Genomic DNA, 14,836 nt, shown 5'->3' on the forward strand with positions numbered 1-14,836 from the left:
ATTTAGCTGCAATGCACATGCAATTCACGGGTAATTTGCACTGCTCATCCAAGCAAAAGTATATAGAGCAAACTATTAAGAAATCAAACTGCAGTATATAGATGTTTTGTATATCAATATATTATGGATCATACACAAAATGCCTTTACAAGCTCTTCATTTCATTATTCTCAAGCAATCACTAAGATGCATATAGATTAAATGAGTGATGCGAAAACTTACCACATGTACTGGAAGTGTTTGTGGATCCACAAATCTGAGCTTATCAACCTTGTTTTCTTTTTTCATCTTTTTGAAGAGAAACCTTCCATTCAAGCAAAAAAATGTTAGTATGTTAATACAAATAAAATGAAAAAAATGAGTGATGCGAAAACTTATCACATGTAAGCAACTAGACAATTAGCAGATATTGACTCCAACTCATAAAAAGCTGTGATATCTTCAATGTTCACTAGCAGTTCGTACCTAATATGCCAAGATGAATAAGTACAATCATATGGCACAATTCAGCAGCAAGAGCAGCAGATGAATAAGTCTATCAAATCTTTCTTGCAATGTAATTACCTTTGCTACAACTGTAAGTGTAACACATGCCTGACCCTTTATCTCCAGCTGTTAGATCTTCTTCCAAGACTCTACCAATAGGCCCTGCTGCAACACTAAGACCAGCACCTAGAGAAAAATGCATTCGGCTGCAAAATGTCTTAACTGCTTTGGAACCATGAAGTACGATGATGTAGTCCATCAACTCCCCTCCAATCTAGTGTTGTTAAAAAAATAAAAATGATCAGATGAGGCAATCACTTAACCTTAAAGTTAGTTTGCTGAATAGTCGTACTCCAGGAAAGTTAAGAACTAAAGGCAATTTATAATTTTCAAATTGCTAAAAAAACTGATAATTTCCAGTATGAATCTTTGCCATAAGTTCATTTCATATTTCAGAAAATGTCAATTGTAATGTAAAAACAACCAGAAATTTGTGATGGTATTTAAATATTATTGGAAATAGTCATGCACAAAGTTCAATGGAGAAATAAGATCAAAGTAGCCACGCCTTGAAATCTCATGTTGTGCTAGACTGGTCAACATGACATGTACCATTCCGATCAATTTAGAATCCAATATTGATCAACATAGATAACCTATCATGTGCCACCTGTGTAGTTCATGTCAATGAGTGTGTTGTGTTGACCCTTGACGTGTTTCGGCATGCTTCAACACACATCAAGCAAATTTTTTAAAAGTTTTTTAACTTGTTTTCCAAAATTATAATTCAATTGATTGTCAAATTATTATAATCTTATTTTAAAACTATACAAATTAAGTAGAAGAAAATTATATGAGTAAAACTTAATATGAATTTTTCTCAACATGCACTGAAGTAAAAAAGGAAAAAAAATGATCTCTTCTTTAACTATCTAAATTGATATAGTTTATTAAAAGTACAAAAAAAAACTCAATGAGAAATAATTAAATGAGTAAAACCTATCTCAATTCATCTTGGCATATTAAACACGTGTCAACTCGTATGGGGTTTCAAGATTGTACGTAATCTCGAATTGTAATGGGAGAAGTCAGGACCTTCCTGTTGCTGCTGTTCTTCTAATTTCCTGGATTCAGAGGCATAAAAATAGCAACTGTAACAGTGATTTAATATGAACAAGCAACATAGATAGCCATAAGATTCGAAAAGAACTGGTAAGAAGAGTATCATACCTTCGCTTTCGGTGTCAAAGATTGTATATTAACTTCTCCATTAAAGAAATCTGATTAAAGATTGACAAAATGTGAAAAAGAAAACATGAAAACTGTAAAAGAGAACAGAGGATGAAATGGTGCTAACAAAGGTTACATGGCCTGGCAACAATCCGACATTCTTCATGAGGATGAAATGTCGGAAGGCCCCTTCAGGGTCCCCATTTTGTGCTCTTCCTGCAATCACAGTATGGCAAGAGACCACATTGAGGAAAGGCAATCCTCTCAGAACCCTTTCTCCTTCTTCAAGATGACCACTTCTCATGTACATGTGAGCTAGAGAGCTCCCAACACACATGTCCTGCTCAAACCCATTGATAACCACGAAGGCATGGATTTGGTGACCACAACCTGCATCCTTCAATCCGGCGCAGCATCGCAAGGTGCTCCCCAAACCAAACTCATCGGGATGCAGGCCCTCCCTCCTCGACCTCAGGAAGCACTCGAGTCCCTCCTCGTCGAGCTCGAAGTGAGCCAGCCCAGCAATCATGGCGTTCCAGGTAGCGAGGTTCCTCTCTGGCATTTCATCGAACAGCTTGTGGGCAGCGTTGATGTCCCCGTTGTGGATGAGGCCGCCGATGAGGATGTTGAAGGACATCACATTTCGACACGCCATTGCGTCAAACACGGCGCGGGCGGCGGGGACTCGGCCAAGTTTGAGGTACATGTGGAAAAGGTGGTTTCCAGTGAAGCGGTGGAAAGCAGCGCCGACGATGGCTATGATTGCGTGGAGCTGATGGCCTAGGCGGAGGGAGCACGGCGAAGGGAGTAGGCAGCAGGCGTTCAGGAGGTGAGAGAAGAGGTTGGAGTCGGACCATAGCTGGGGTCAGATCGCCATCTTTCATAGCACGATGAGAGGAAAACGATGGAGGCTGGGAGAGGGGGAGATGGTCGTGGCTGTGGGAATGGGAATGCGATAAAAAATGCGGAGGGGGAAGGGATTTGAGAGATATTGAGAAGTTTCTGTTACAAAACGGTGATTGGAGCTATGGACAGTGTTGGGGTCGTGGAGGAAGAAGGGAGGGAGGGAGCGGAGGTCGGAGCCGCCTCCCACCAGTTCATTGATTCCATCGCGAAGAAGGAGAAAGTAAAGTGGCTAGGTTCGGGAGCGCGAAGGGAAAAACACAGCGCCGAAAAGAATACAGCGAGGGAAAGGAAAACAGCGAGTGGGAAAATGACCAAATTCAATTACAACGGTTTTTTCAAAACTGTTGTCGTAGTCGCTAAAAACGTGGATAAAGATAATGGTTTATAAAACCGTTGTAAAAAGTGTTGTCGTTTTAAAAAAAATGCTCAATGACAACAGTTTTGCCAAAACCGTTGTCTTTTATATTTAATAGGGAGTTCAAAGACAACAGTTTTGCCAAAACCGTTGTCTTTTATATTTAATAGGGAGTTCAAAGACAACGGTTTTGGCAAAAACCGTTGTCTTTGAGCAAATACGCAACGCTTTCTCTTAAAACTCTTGTCGTAGGGGTGTTGTCATTTGCAGTTTTTGTTGTAGTGACTGCCAGGGGTGGGAAGTCCTAGTGAGTAACGGCACGGCCAAGGGTCGTCGGTCAACGACATGAGAGGTCACCAAATGGGTCGACGACATAAGGGCCAACGGTCGACGACCCGAGGGTCGCCAAATGGGACGCCAAATGGGTCAAGAGGGCCGGGTCGTTACAATATGTACTTGTATTGTGGGTTTGCATTGTGGACTTTATATCGAACACTTGGGTTTACTACTTTTGGTTTTCCGCTGCGGATTTTCCCATTTACTTCGTGGATCTTGTTTTCTTCGTTGTGGTGGAGTAGAATGTGTACATATATCTTTGAGGATTCTTTATCGTATTTCTATATTGAACTGCGTGGATTGATTATATGTTGATCTGTGTGGAATGTTGTATATAACTGTGTGGTTTGCTATTCCTATTTGTATTGTATTGTTCCGGCCGTGTGTGGCCGAGGTATAGATATATGTATTCTGGATTCATATTGTCACCCGTATAGGGAAAATGCTTCCGAAATTTCTTCGGACAGGGACTACCTGGGGCGTGACATTAATGAGCTCTTTGTGACTCACCATAGCCCAGAAGTTTATCCAAAGAATGCTTACTTGTTGAACCCAAAGCTAAACCTGAATCTAACACAAGGTTAAACCTTACCCTAAAATTCAATCATAATTCATCTCACAACAATAATAGGGTCCCCTGATTGAAAATTTAGAGTGATATGACTAAGCAACTAAAATTGACTTAGACTTAAATCAAGTTAATTCAACCAAAGAAAAACTTGAAATTAATTAACTTGAAATTAATTAACTTAAAATTATTTTCAAAAATTAATTAACTTAAAATTATTTTCAAAAATTAATTAACTTAAATTTTTTTTCAAAAATTAATTAAATTAAAATTATTTTCAAAAATTAATTAACTTAAAATTATTTTTAAAAAATTAATTAACTTAAAATTATTTTCAAAAATAATTAACTTGAAATTATTTTTCAAAAATTAATTAACTTAAAATTATTTTTCAAAAATTAATTAACTTAAAATTATTTTTCAAAAATTAATTAACTTAAAATTATTTTCAAAAATTAATTAACTTAAAATTATTTTTCAAAAATTAATTAACTTAAAATTATTATTCAAAAATTAGTTAACTTAAAATTATTTTTCAAAAATTAATTAACTTAAAATTATTTTCAAAAATTAATTAACTTAAAATTATTTTTCAAAAATTAATTAACTTTAAATTATTTTTCAAAAATTAATTAACTTAAAATTATTTTTCAAAAATTAATTAAATTAAAATTATTTTCAGAAATTAATTAACATAAAATTATTTTTCCAAAATTAATTAACTTAAAATTATTTTCAAAATTTAATTATCATAAAATTATTTTTCAAAAATTAATTAACTTAAAATTATTTTTCAAAAATTAATTAACTAAAAATTATTTTTAAAAATTAATTAACTTAAAATTATTTTCAAAAATTAATTAACTTAAAATTATTTTTCAAATATTAATTAACTTAAAATAATTTTTCAAAAATTAATTAACTTAAAATTAATTTACAAAAATTAATTAAATTAAAATTATTTTCAAAAATTAATTAACTTAAAATTATTTTTCAAAAAATAATTAACTTAAAATTATTTTTCAAAAATTAATTAACTTAAAATTATTTTTCAAAAATTAATTAACGTAAAATTATTTTCCAAAAATTAATTAACTTAAAATTATTTTTCAAAAATTAATTAACGTAAAATTATTTTTCAAAAATTAATTAACTTAAAATTATTTTCAAAAATTAATTAACTTAAAATTATTTTTCAAAAATTAATTAACTTAAAATTATTTTTCAAAAATTAATTAACTTAAAATTATTTTCAAAAATTAATTAAATTAAAATTATTTTTCAAAAATTAATTAACTTAATATTATTTTTCAAAAATTAATTAACTTAAAATTATTTTTCAAAAATTAATTAACTTAATATTATTTTTTTAAAATTAATTAACTTAAAATTATTTTCAAAAATTAATTAACTTAAAAAAAATTTTCAAAAATTAATTAACTTAAAATTATTTTTCAAAAATTAACTAACTTAAAATTATTTTTCAAAAATTAATTAACTAAAAATTATTTTCAAAAATTAATTAACTTAAAATTATTTTCAAAAATTAATTAACTTAAAATTATTTTTCAAAATTTAATTAACTTAAAATTATTTTCAAAAATTAATTAACTTAAAATTATTTTCAAAAATTAATTAACTTAAAATTATTTTCAAATATTAATTAATTAAAATTATTTTCAAAAATTAATTATTTAAAATTATTTTTAAAAATTAATTAACTTAAAAGTATTTTTAAAAATTAATTAACTTAAAATTATTTTCAAAAATTAATTAACTTAAAATTATTTTTAAAAATCAATTAACTTAAAACTATTTTCAAAAATCAATTAAGAACAACCATATGGTCAATTGCTTGCTAACTTAGATCGGATAAGATAGAAAATCTAAGGAGTCTACTTCAATTAAGCTATCCTTTAATCCATTAAAAAAAAAAAGGAAATCAATTCAACTACTTCATGTGTAGGAATTGGATCAATGGATGTTGGATAGTGGCTGCTCCAGACACATGACTGGAGATAAATTGAAGTTTACAAAACTCAAGTACAAGAATTTAGGATCGGTTGCATTCGACAACGACGGTAAACTTAAAGTAATCGGAAAAGGTAATATTGAACTTAGTTCCGATTTCATTATTCGAAATGTGTTATTGGTTGAAAATTTTAATTTTAATTTACTAAGTATAAGTCAATTATGTGATAGTGGATATCTAGTCAATTTTGATAAATCTGGATGCCTAGTTAAAAATATCGAAAATCCTGAGATTAGACTTAAGGGGCTTAGGAAGAATAATATCTACACAATTGACCTATCAATATCCTCAATAAAGTGTCTCTTAACACAACAAGAGGAAACCCAACTGTGGCACAGAAGACTGGGTCACATTCACACTAGACTCATTTAAAAAATGAGTCAAAATGGTCTAGTTAGAGGTTTGCCCAAACTAAAATTTATTGAAAACTCAATCTGCGCTGCATGTCAAAAAGGAAAACAAACCAAGTCAACCCATAAGTCAACCAACCAAGAAAGAACTAATTCCTTACTTGAGCTCCTTCACCTTGACCTATTTGATTCACATGGAGCCAAATCACTAAGCAAGAACCAATATTGCTTAGTAATAATTGATGACTACTCTAGGTACACATGGGTAAAATTCCTAAAAACAAAAGATGAAACCTATGAAATATTTAGTAATTTTTGCAAATTAACGGAAAATGAAAAAGACACTAAAATTAAAAGAATAAGAAGTGATCACGGGGGGGAATTTGAAAATCATAGGTTTACCCAATTTTATAAAATAAATGGATACCAACATGAATTTTCATGTCCTAGAACTCCCCGCTAGGACGATGTTAAACGAATATAATTTAAACTACCAATTTTGGGCTGAAGCAATAAATACTGCAAATTATATTCAAAACGGAATTTTAATTAACAAACCTCACAATAAAACACCCTATGAACTTTATTACCATAAAATTCCCAACCTAAACTATTTAAAAGTATTTGGTTGTAAAGTTCACATTTTAAATACTAAAGACTACTTAGGAAAATTCACTCCCAAGTCTAACCAAGGAATATTTTTAGGATACTCCTCAACCAGTAGGGCCTTTAGAGTATATAATCAAAATACCTTGAAAGTTGAAGAAACAACGAATGTAATTTTTGATGAAGAAAACATCCCACCTGATATAAATGAAAATATTAACATCAATCCAAGAACTATAGAAGATGATGAAATCCAACCTAACCTTAATAAACCAGACGAACCAGTTTCTGACCCACAGATAAGATCATCTAGAGTAAGTACCTCTCACCCACTTGACCAAATTTTGGGTGACCCAAACCTTGGAGTCATAACTAGATCCTCCTATAGAAACCTTAGTCATATTGCCCTTATTTCTAAAATTGAACCTAAGACTATAGAAGAAGCCCTACCTGACCCAGACTGGATCATTGCAATGCAGGAAGAATTAGCACAATTCGAAAGAAACCAAGTCTGGGATCTTGTACCTAAACCCATAGATAAATCAATAATAGACACGAAATGGGTTTTTAGAAACAAGTTGGATGATCAGGGTGATATTATAAGAAACAAAGCTAGACTAGTAGCCAAAGGGTTTAGTCAAGTTGAAGGCTTAGACTATAATGAAACCTATGCTCCGGTAGCTAGACTCGAATCCATTAGGATGTTATTAGCCTATGCAGCAAATAAAGGGTTTAAATTATACCAAATGGATGTTAAGTCAGCCTTTTTAAATGGGTTTATCAAGGAAGAGGTATACCTAAGCCAACCTCCAGGATTTGAAGACTTAGACCACCCAAACCATGTATTTAAACTAAAAAAGACCTTATATGGACTAAAACAAGCCCCGAGGGCATGGTATGAAAGATTATCTAATTACTTAATATCCAAAGGCTTTAACCAAGGTCAAATAGATCCGACCTTATTTGTAAAAACTATAGAAAAAGATATTTTTATAGCCCAAATCTATGTTGCCGATATAATTTTTGGCTCAACTAACTCTAAGTTTTTAAAAGAATTTGTAAAATTCATGGAAAACGAATTTGAAATGAGTATGGTTGGGGAACTCAACTTTTTCTTAGGCTTACAAATAAAACAAACCAAAGATGGAATCTACATTTATCAAACCAAATATGCTAAGGAGTTAATTAAAAAATTCTGCATGGAAAATTCAAAAATTATAAATACAACAATGGCAACCAACATTAACATTGACTCTGACCCTGAAAGAAAACCAGTAGATCCAACGTACTATAGGAGTGTCATAGGTAGCTTACTTTACCTAACTGCTGGCCGACCCGACATATTGTTTGTAGTAGGTATGTGCGCAAGATACCAATCCTGTGCAAAAGAGTCACACCTAACATATGTTAAAAGAATACTTAGGTATATTAAAGGAATACTAAATGTAGGACTTTGGTACCCAAGAACCTGCACCTTTGATCTGTATGGTTATTCTGATTCAGACTATGCCGGGTGCAAATTAGACAGAAAAAGTACAAGTTGTAGCTGCCAGATTCTAAGTCAATGTCTAGTAAGTTGGTCAAGCAGAAAGCAACATTGTGTTGCTCTATCAACTACAGAAGATGAATACATAGCTCTAGGAAAATGTGCATCTCAACTGTTGTGGATGATGCATACATTAAAAGACTATCAACTAGAATATAAAAATACAAAAAACTTTATTGATAATGTCAGCTCAATTAATCTGACCAAAAATCCTATTCACCATTCTAGGACTAAACACATAGAGGTAAAACACCATTTTGTAAGGGATCACGTAGCTAAGGGTGAAATTGCACTCAACCATGTTGAGTCCAAATCAAACCTAGCTGACATTTTTACAAAACCCTTACCTGAACTTGAGTTTAGTGCACTTAGAAGGCAAATAGGAATGTGTTGGGCAGAGTAGGTGTCTCATTTTTTTTTTTTTACTATCTTGTCTCTTTTCAAATTCTAGGAAAAATAGCTTTCAAAAATTTCAATTTATTAGATTTTTCAAAAATTGGACTAAGCCTAGGCTTTCCCCCTAGAAATCATGTTCCCCTAGACTTAAGCCAGAGCATCTCACAAACACCTAGGTATACCTTGATTGTGTTTGAAAGACATAGAATGGTGTGAGATGCATAGGGTTCAGCCTGGACTCAATAATGCTTATATCTGTGCATCAATATGAGTCTGGGCGTTAAACACGTAATATACATTGATCAAGTCAAGTATTCCATCTCTAGTCAAATCTAACTGGACCAAATTGACTTAACTTGACTAACCATGTGAAAGTTGTTGCCCTGTAGGCAATCAGCAAATAGCTAAAGGTTAGACAGTTGGTAAAGGATACTTAAATTTCTAGTTAAGCATGTTTGATCTCTAAGGCTCTGATACCTCTTAAAGTCAATCTCCTGAATGTGACTCATGCTTGGACTTAAGGACAAACTGACTTTGAATAAACCAAATTTTAGCCACTCTACTCCCTCCTGGTCCGAACAATTAATAAGTATTGTGCCAAAATTTTTAGGCTATTCCAATACTTGCAAAAACTAAATTCTAATCTTTATTATTCAAAATCTTAAAACTTAGCCCACTTTTGAAATCTAACTTTGTAAAATCTTGCTTTCCTAAGTAAAGCACAGTTTTGCAAAACTTAACTCATTGCTTTCAAAATTCTCAAAAAAATTTCTCCTAAATAAAAATTATAGTATTACTAGCCTTTTAAACTGTCAAAAGGATCCACCTGCTAGTAGTTTTATAATTTTAACTAAGTTTCAAAGAGCTAACATCATCCTTTCGCTTAGCTAAAAGTAAGAATGAAAATTATGAACTGTTAAGTGTTATCTCCCTTGAAAATCAAATAGCTATTTTTGCTTATTTTTGATATATGGCAAAGGGGGAGAGTAGCAAACAAAATTCAAAAACAAACAAATACTCAAATTGTAAAATTCAAAAATTTAAAGGGGGAGTAAAAGTTAAGGGGAGCCCATAATTAGTGCCAATATTTTGGTGCTATACTTTAAATCCATAGAGTTTACCTTAGCAAACTTGCTAAGCTTGCGTTAAAATGTTTTCATCTATTCGCTATTTGATATCTGTTTACTTAACTTTGAATTTAAGTTGTCATAATCAAAAAGGGGGAGATTGTTGATGCGGGAAGCATCCGACGATCGAACTCGTGTTTTGATAATGGCAAAGGATTCAAAGTTAAGGTGTTTTGTGATCTAACAAGTCTGCTTAAGCATTTCAGGAAAGTCCTAGCAGCGGTTAGGAAAAGGGAAAACCCTAGGGATTGGTAACCCTAGGTCATAGGGGGTGGTAACCCTATGTGGAAAGTCTTGGCAGGTCGATGGCTTCAGGCAAAAGTCCTAGGGGGTGGTAACCCTAGGTGGAAAGTCCTGGTGTCGCGAACCAGGTGAAAGACTGGACTAGCCGGGAAGCGGATGTCCAGCAGAAAGTCTGGAAGCGTCGAGTGCTGAGCAAAAGTCCAATCGATCTGAAGGATCGTACTACAGAAGGTAAATCTCCTGAGTGGAGTAGGTGAGGACGCGTTCCCCGTAAAGGGAACAGTAGGCGTCGGGTCGACCTAGGATTTCCGGACGGAAATCTGAAGTCAGACCCGGACAGTCTGGAGACTGTCATAATACTCTTTATCATACTTATGCTACTGTTTATGCTAAATTTATGTTGCAGGATACTGTTTGGGACTAACATATCTTGCAGGTACAAAATAATGAAGTTTTCCCTCGGACAAACAGTGTCCGAGGTGCCTCCATGGAGCTTGGAGGCGCCTCGGGTGCAAAGCTGGAATTGGCTATGGAGGACCCATGGAGGCACCTTGGAGGAGTTAGAAGGCGCCCTTGAAGGCGCCTTGAAGAAGGTAAAAGGCGCCTTGAGCAGATGAACTTCGACTAGTTCAAGCTTGATCCACGCGGAAGACCCGGCAGCATGGAGGCGCCTTGAACACCCTTCAAGGCGCCTTGAACACCCTTTATAAGGGGGTTTCGACCAGCACCTCCAACAATCAACTTCCAAGCTATCTCTCTTCAACGTGCTGCTCCGAAAGATGCCCGGAAGTACTGCTACAAGTCTCCGATGACTCGAAGCTCCAAGATTTTGTTCTTGTCGTCGGTATAATTAGTTTTTTGTACTTCCAATCTGTAAATCATTTCGTACTTATAGTTGTTGCCCACCGGAAGTGATCAAGGATCGCGGGCCTTCGAGTAGGAGTCGCCTTAGGCTCCGAACGAAGTAATTCCTTGTGTTCGTGTGTTTGCTTTTTATTCCGCTGCTCTAATTACTCGACGATTGTTTTACGATTTCGAAAAATAAAATTGCCGCGAGCGCTATTCACCCCCCCCCCCCACCCCCGCTAGCGCGTCTCGATCCAACAGAAGGAACTCTTCAAGTTCCCCCACAAAGTCAAACGATTCCTTTCCCTCAAAAACTGATAACCTCCCAGAAGGATGAATAGTTCAACCGATTCCTGAAGAAGATCAAGGAAATTTACGTAGAAGTACCACTGATAGATGCACTGCACCAAATGTCGAAGTTCGTAAAGTTCTTAAAGGGTATTTTATCTAACAGGAGGCAGAAGGACGACTTCGAGACCGTAGCATTAACAGAGAATTGCAGCCCTCTACTTATGACAAATATTCCACCAAAACTTCTGGATCAAGGAAGTTTTTCCATACAGTGCAAAATTGATTCTGAACTCATACTGAGAGCTTTCTGTGACTTGGGGGGTCAGCGTTAGCCTACTTTCGTACTCTTTATGTAAGAAGATGGGACTCTAGAACATTAAATTGACTACTATGACACTGGAATTAGCTGACCATTCATGTAGATACCTAATGAGAATAGTGGAAGACATGCCAGTAGAAGTGGGTGGATGTATTGTTCCCACATATTTCATTATCTTGGATATGGAGTAAGATCCCAAGATACCGATCATCCTTGGAAGATCATTCCTTGCCACAGCTGGAGCCATCATTTATGTAAAAAGTTATAGGTTAACCTTGGAGATCGGCAAAGAAAAGATCAAATTTGATTTATCTGATTCCTCCATCTGCGACCCCTCTTCTCAAGGAAACTCTAGCAAGATCAACTTACTCAAAGTCGAGGAGTGTAGTTTCCATGAGAGTTCCCTTCTAGCGAGCAATAAGAAATGCATTTGTCCTGCATGAGCGAAACTAAAGGTGCAGACTGGAGCATTAACCCTAGGAGGAGAGTCGTGCGTCCACGGGTTTAGTCCACATTAACTGAAATGGGGTCGAGCTAAAGACCTAAAACAAGCGCTTCTTGGGAGGCAACCCAAGGGTTTTTCATTCTAATTCATTGTTCTAGTTTTGGTGAATTTAGTTGAGTATTTTTATTTTTTTATATTTTTGGTTATTCGTTTTCAGGATGTGCAGAGCCTCCACGAGCTAGTCGTGAGCATTTCTTGGGTGTGGAGGCGTCAGAGGAACCGAAAGAGCGAAAGGTGAGTCACCATGAGCCTAAAGGAGTCGACCGTGTGATCCCACACGGCCGTGCGAAGCCAACAGTGGGATGAAGGTCATGTGTCATGCAACCGTGCACGACCGTGTGGCCTATGCAAAGAAGGAGAAGACTCAGGCCGTGCCAATTGGCACGGTCGTGAGACATGTGCAGAAAAGTGGGAGAAATGGGTCGTGCCAATTGGCACGGCCGTGCAACCTTATCCGAGGAGATAAAAGAGGAGGTCATGCCAATCAGCACGGCCATGCTAACCCGGCCTTGTCTATAAGACACTATCATGCCCCTACCCGTGTGCACCACCTACTCCTCCAAAAACCCTAATTTCCATCTCCTTCTCTCCCAAAAAGCCTTCTCCTCCCCACTACACCTCATCAAACCCTAATTCCCACCTCTAGAGCTCGCTTTTGCTTAGATCTACATCTAGATCTAACACTTCTTCAAGCCACAAATCCGAAAAGAGAGAAGAAACTTCCCTATTTTTCCTTCCTTCTCCTCCTCTTCCATCCTCAAGACCCATCTCCACAAGAAATTCCTCAAAACCTTGCACCATGTCGCAGATCTTGAAGAGACTTCATCGAGGAAGCGGTGGATCTGGCGAAGGAGATGCACTAGGAGGTGACAAAAGCAAAGGGAAGGCTTCTTCTTCAAAAGGCAAAGGAAAAAGGGTGGCACGCGATGAAGGTAACGAAAACGAGTTCAATATTATTTTTAGAAATCATGAACAAAAATCTAGATATGATATCCTTGTCGCTAGGAAAATTACATGCACTAAATATATGGATCTCGTTACTATGGATATACTAGGAATTAGGGATGATGTAGATTGGATGATTAGTTCTTTAGATTGGAATAATATTATGTATGCTCATGCACTGACTTACCCCTGCCTAGTCCTTGAATTTTTGAGCTCGATTGATGTTAAATTTTCTTCTGAGGATGACTACGTAGGGGTCATAACTTTTAGGATGATGAATAAAGAAGTTCGGTGGACTTTTAGTGATTTCAATAATTGTTTTGGTTTACCCATTGGTGGTGCCCAAGGATTTGATGATGAAATAAGATAGAATGAATTTTTGACGTCAATAACTAGATCAAAAGACCCTTATGAAGCTTCTAGAGCCAAGGCATCCCGCATGCAAAACCCGACCTTTAGATACCTTCACCGAGTGATGAGCAAAACGATCTTTGGTCGAGGAGAGAGTGATGGGGTGGTTAGAAAGATAGAACTCTATTCTCTTTAGGCGATGTTGAATAAAGTCGATTTTGATTCCGGATTTCATTTTTTGCAAACTTTATTGAGGGCAGCTAAGGCATCTTCGGTGATGATAGTGTTTGGTGGATTGATCACCCAAGTAGCATTCAATTTGGGTTGTGAGCTTGATGGATTAGATGTGATTCATGGTAATGATAAGATTGATATCGATTCATGTCTTGCTATGAAGATGATTTGTCGGGATGAGAATGTGTTTGCCTTCCCTAGGGATAATGGTTTTCCATTACCCCTTCCTTGCCCCGGGCGCACTTTAGTTCGCAACCCCACGAACTGGGTGATTACTGATTTACACCCCGAGACTGTACCCTCCATTATCGAAGAAACCTAGTACCACTAAGATCCCTCGTCATTAGGATTCCCGTAGTCTTCCGGACATCCGGAACCTCCTAGGCACTCTTTTGCATATGGCACGGGATCCTCTAGGTTTGATTTTTCTGATTTCCATGCCTCTTTAGACTCCCTTCATGAGAAGTAAAATACCCAACAACGATTGTTGGATGGTCACTTCAAGTTATCTGACGACCAGTTTAGGGAGGTATAGGATCACTTTCAGTTTACTAGGGACTTCCATAGTTAGGTGACCGGGTTCATTCAGGATTATGAGGTTGACCAGGAAAGAATGAGAAATTTTATGGATGATATGGATATCACTAGACAACAAGTAGATGCCCTTTATTAATATCATCAACACATTGGCCATCTTCCTGGTATGCCTAGATTTTCCCCTGGCACACATCGGGGACCCCCTTATCCCCCACCCCGCCATCGTATTGATTTCATCGGGATGATGAAAAGTCTAAGTCTAGGGGTGTTGTGTCTGTCTGCACAACTTGAGTCGAGTCGAGTTTTCTTTTCTTTTCTTTTTGTATTTTATTTTGTTTTGCATATTTTATTAGTCTGTTTTATTTATTCGCATTTTACTAGTTTCATATTTTTATTTGCATCTCATTTGCACTTTACTTTATTTATTCGCATTTTATGAGATTCATATTTCTAGTTTTGAGGCATCTTTGAGAACATCAAACCTTCAACTTTTTTTGTTACTTGTCCGATAGCAAAATGACTAGCATTTTCTTAGTTTATGTGTTGTCAAGATGGTGTTAGTATGTTTGGTATATCTCCTTTCTCTATCTCTAGTAGCATGAAATAAGCTAAGTATTGTACGGAGTT

General features: G+C 35.7%; 1 protein-coding gene across 1 annotated transcript; it reads right to left on the minus strand.

Moving 5' to 3' along the window:
* Window positions 1–377: 377 nt before the first annotated feature.
* Window positions 378–2,826, minus strand: LOC122055058 (pentatricopeptide repeat-containing protein At2g41080-like). The gene is made up of 5 exons (XM_042616458.1): window positions 2,731–2,826; window positions 1,858–2,575; window positions 1,717–1,766; window positions 600–760; window positions 378–465 (listed from the first exon to the last, which is right to left on the minus strand). The coding sequence occupies exons 1-5, from the start codon at window positions 2,824–2,826 to the stop codon at window positions 378–380; spliced, it is 1,113 nt and encodes a 370-aa protein (XP_042472392.1).
* Window positions 2,827–14,836: the final 12,010 nt, after the last annotated feature.

The sequence above is a fragment of the Zingiber officinale genome, chromosome 3B, assembly GCF_018446385.1.
Source record: "Zingiber officinale cultivar Zhangliang chromosome 3B, Zo_v1.1, whole genome shotgun sequence".
NCBI lineage: Eukaryota > Viridiplantae > Streptophyta > Magnoliopsida > Zingiberales > Zingiberaceae > Zingiber > Zingiber officinale.

What these genes read in the sequence shown, in the direction of transcription:
- LOC122055058 (XM_042616458.1), bottom strand. Translation starts at nt 2,826, where the DNA reads ATGGAATCAATGAACTGGTGGGAGGCGGCTCCGACCTCCGCTCCCTCC. An exon ending in TGTCCATAGCTCCAATCACC is followed by an intron (nt 2,576 to 2,730) that starts GTTTTGTAACAG and finishes ATCTGACCCCAG; the next exon opens with CTATGGTCCGACTCCAACCT. An exon ending in CTTTGACACCGAAAGCGAAG is followed by an intron (nt 761 to 1,716) that starts GTATGATACTCT and finishes TAACAACACTAG; the next exon opens with ATTGGAGGGGAGTTGATGGA.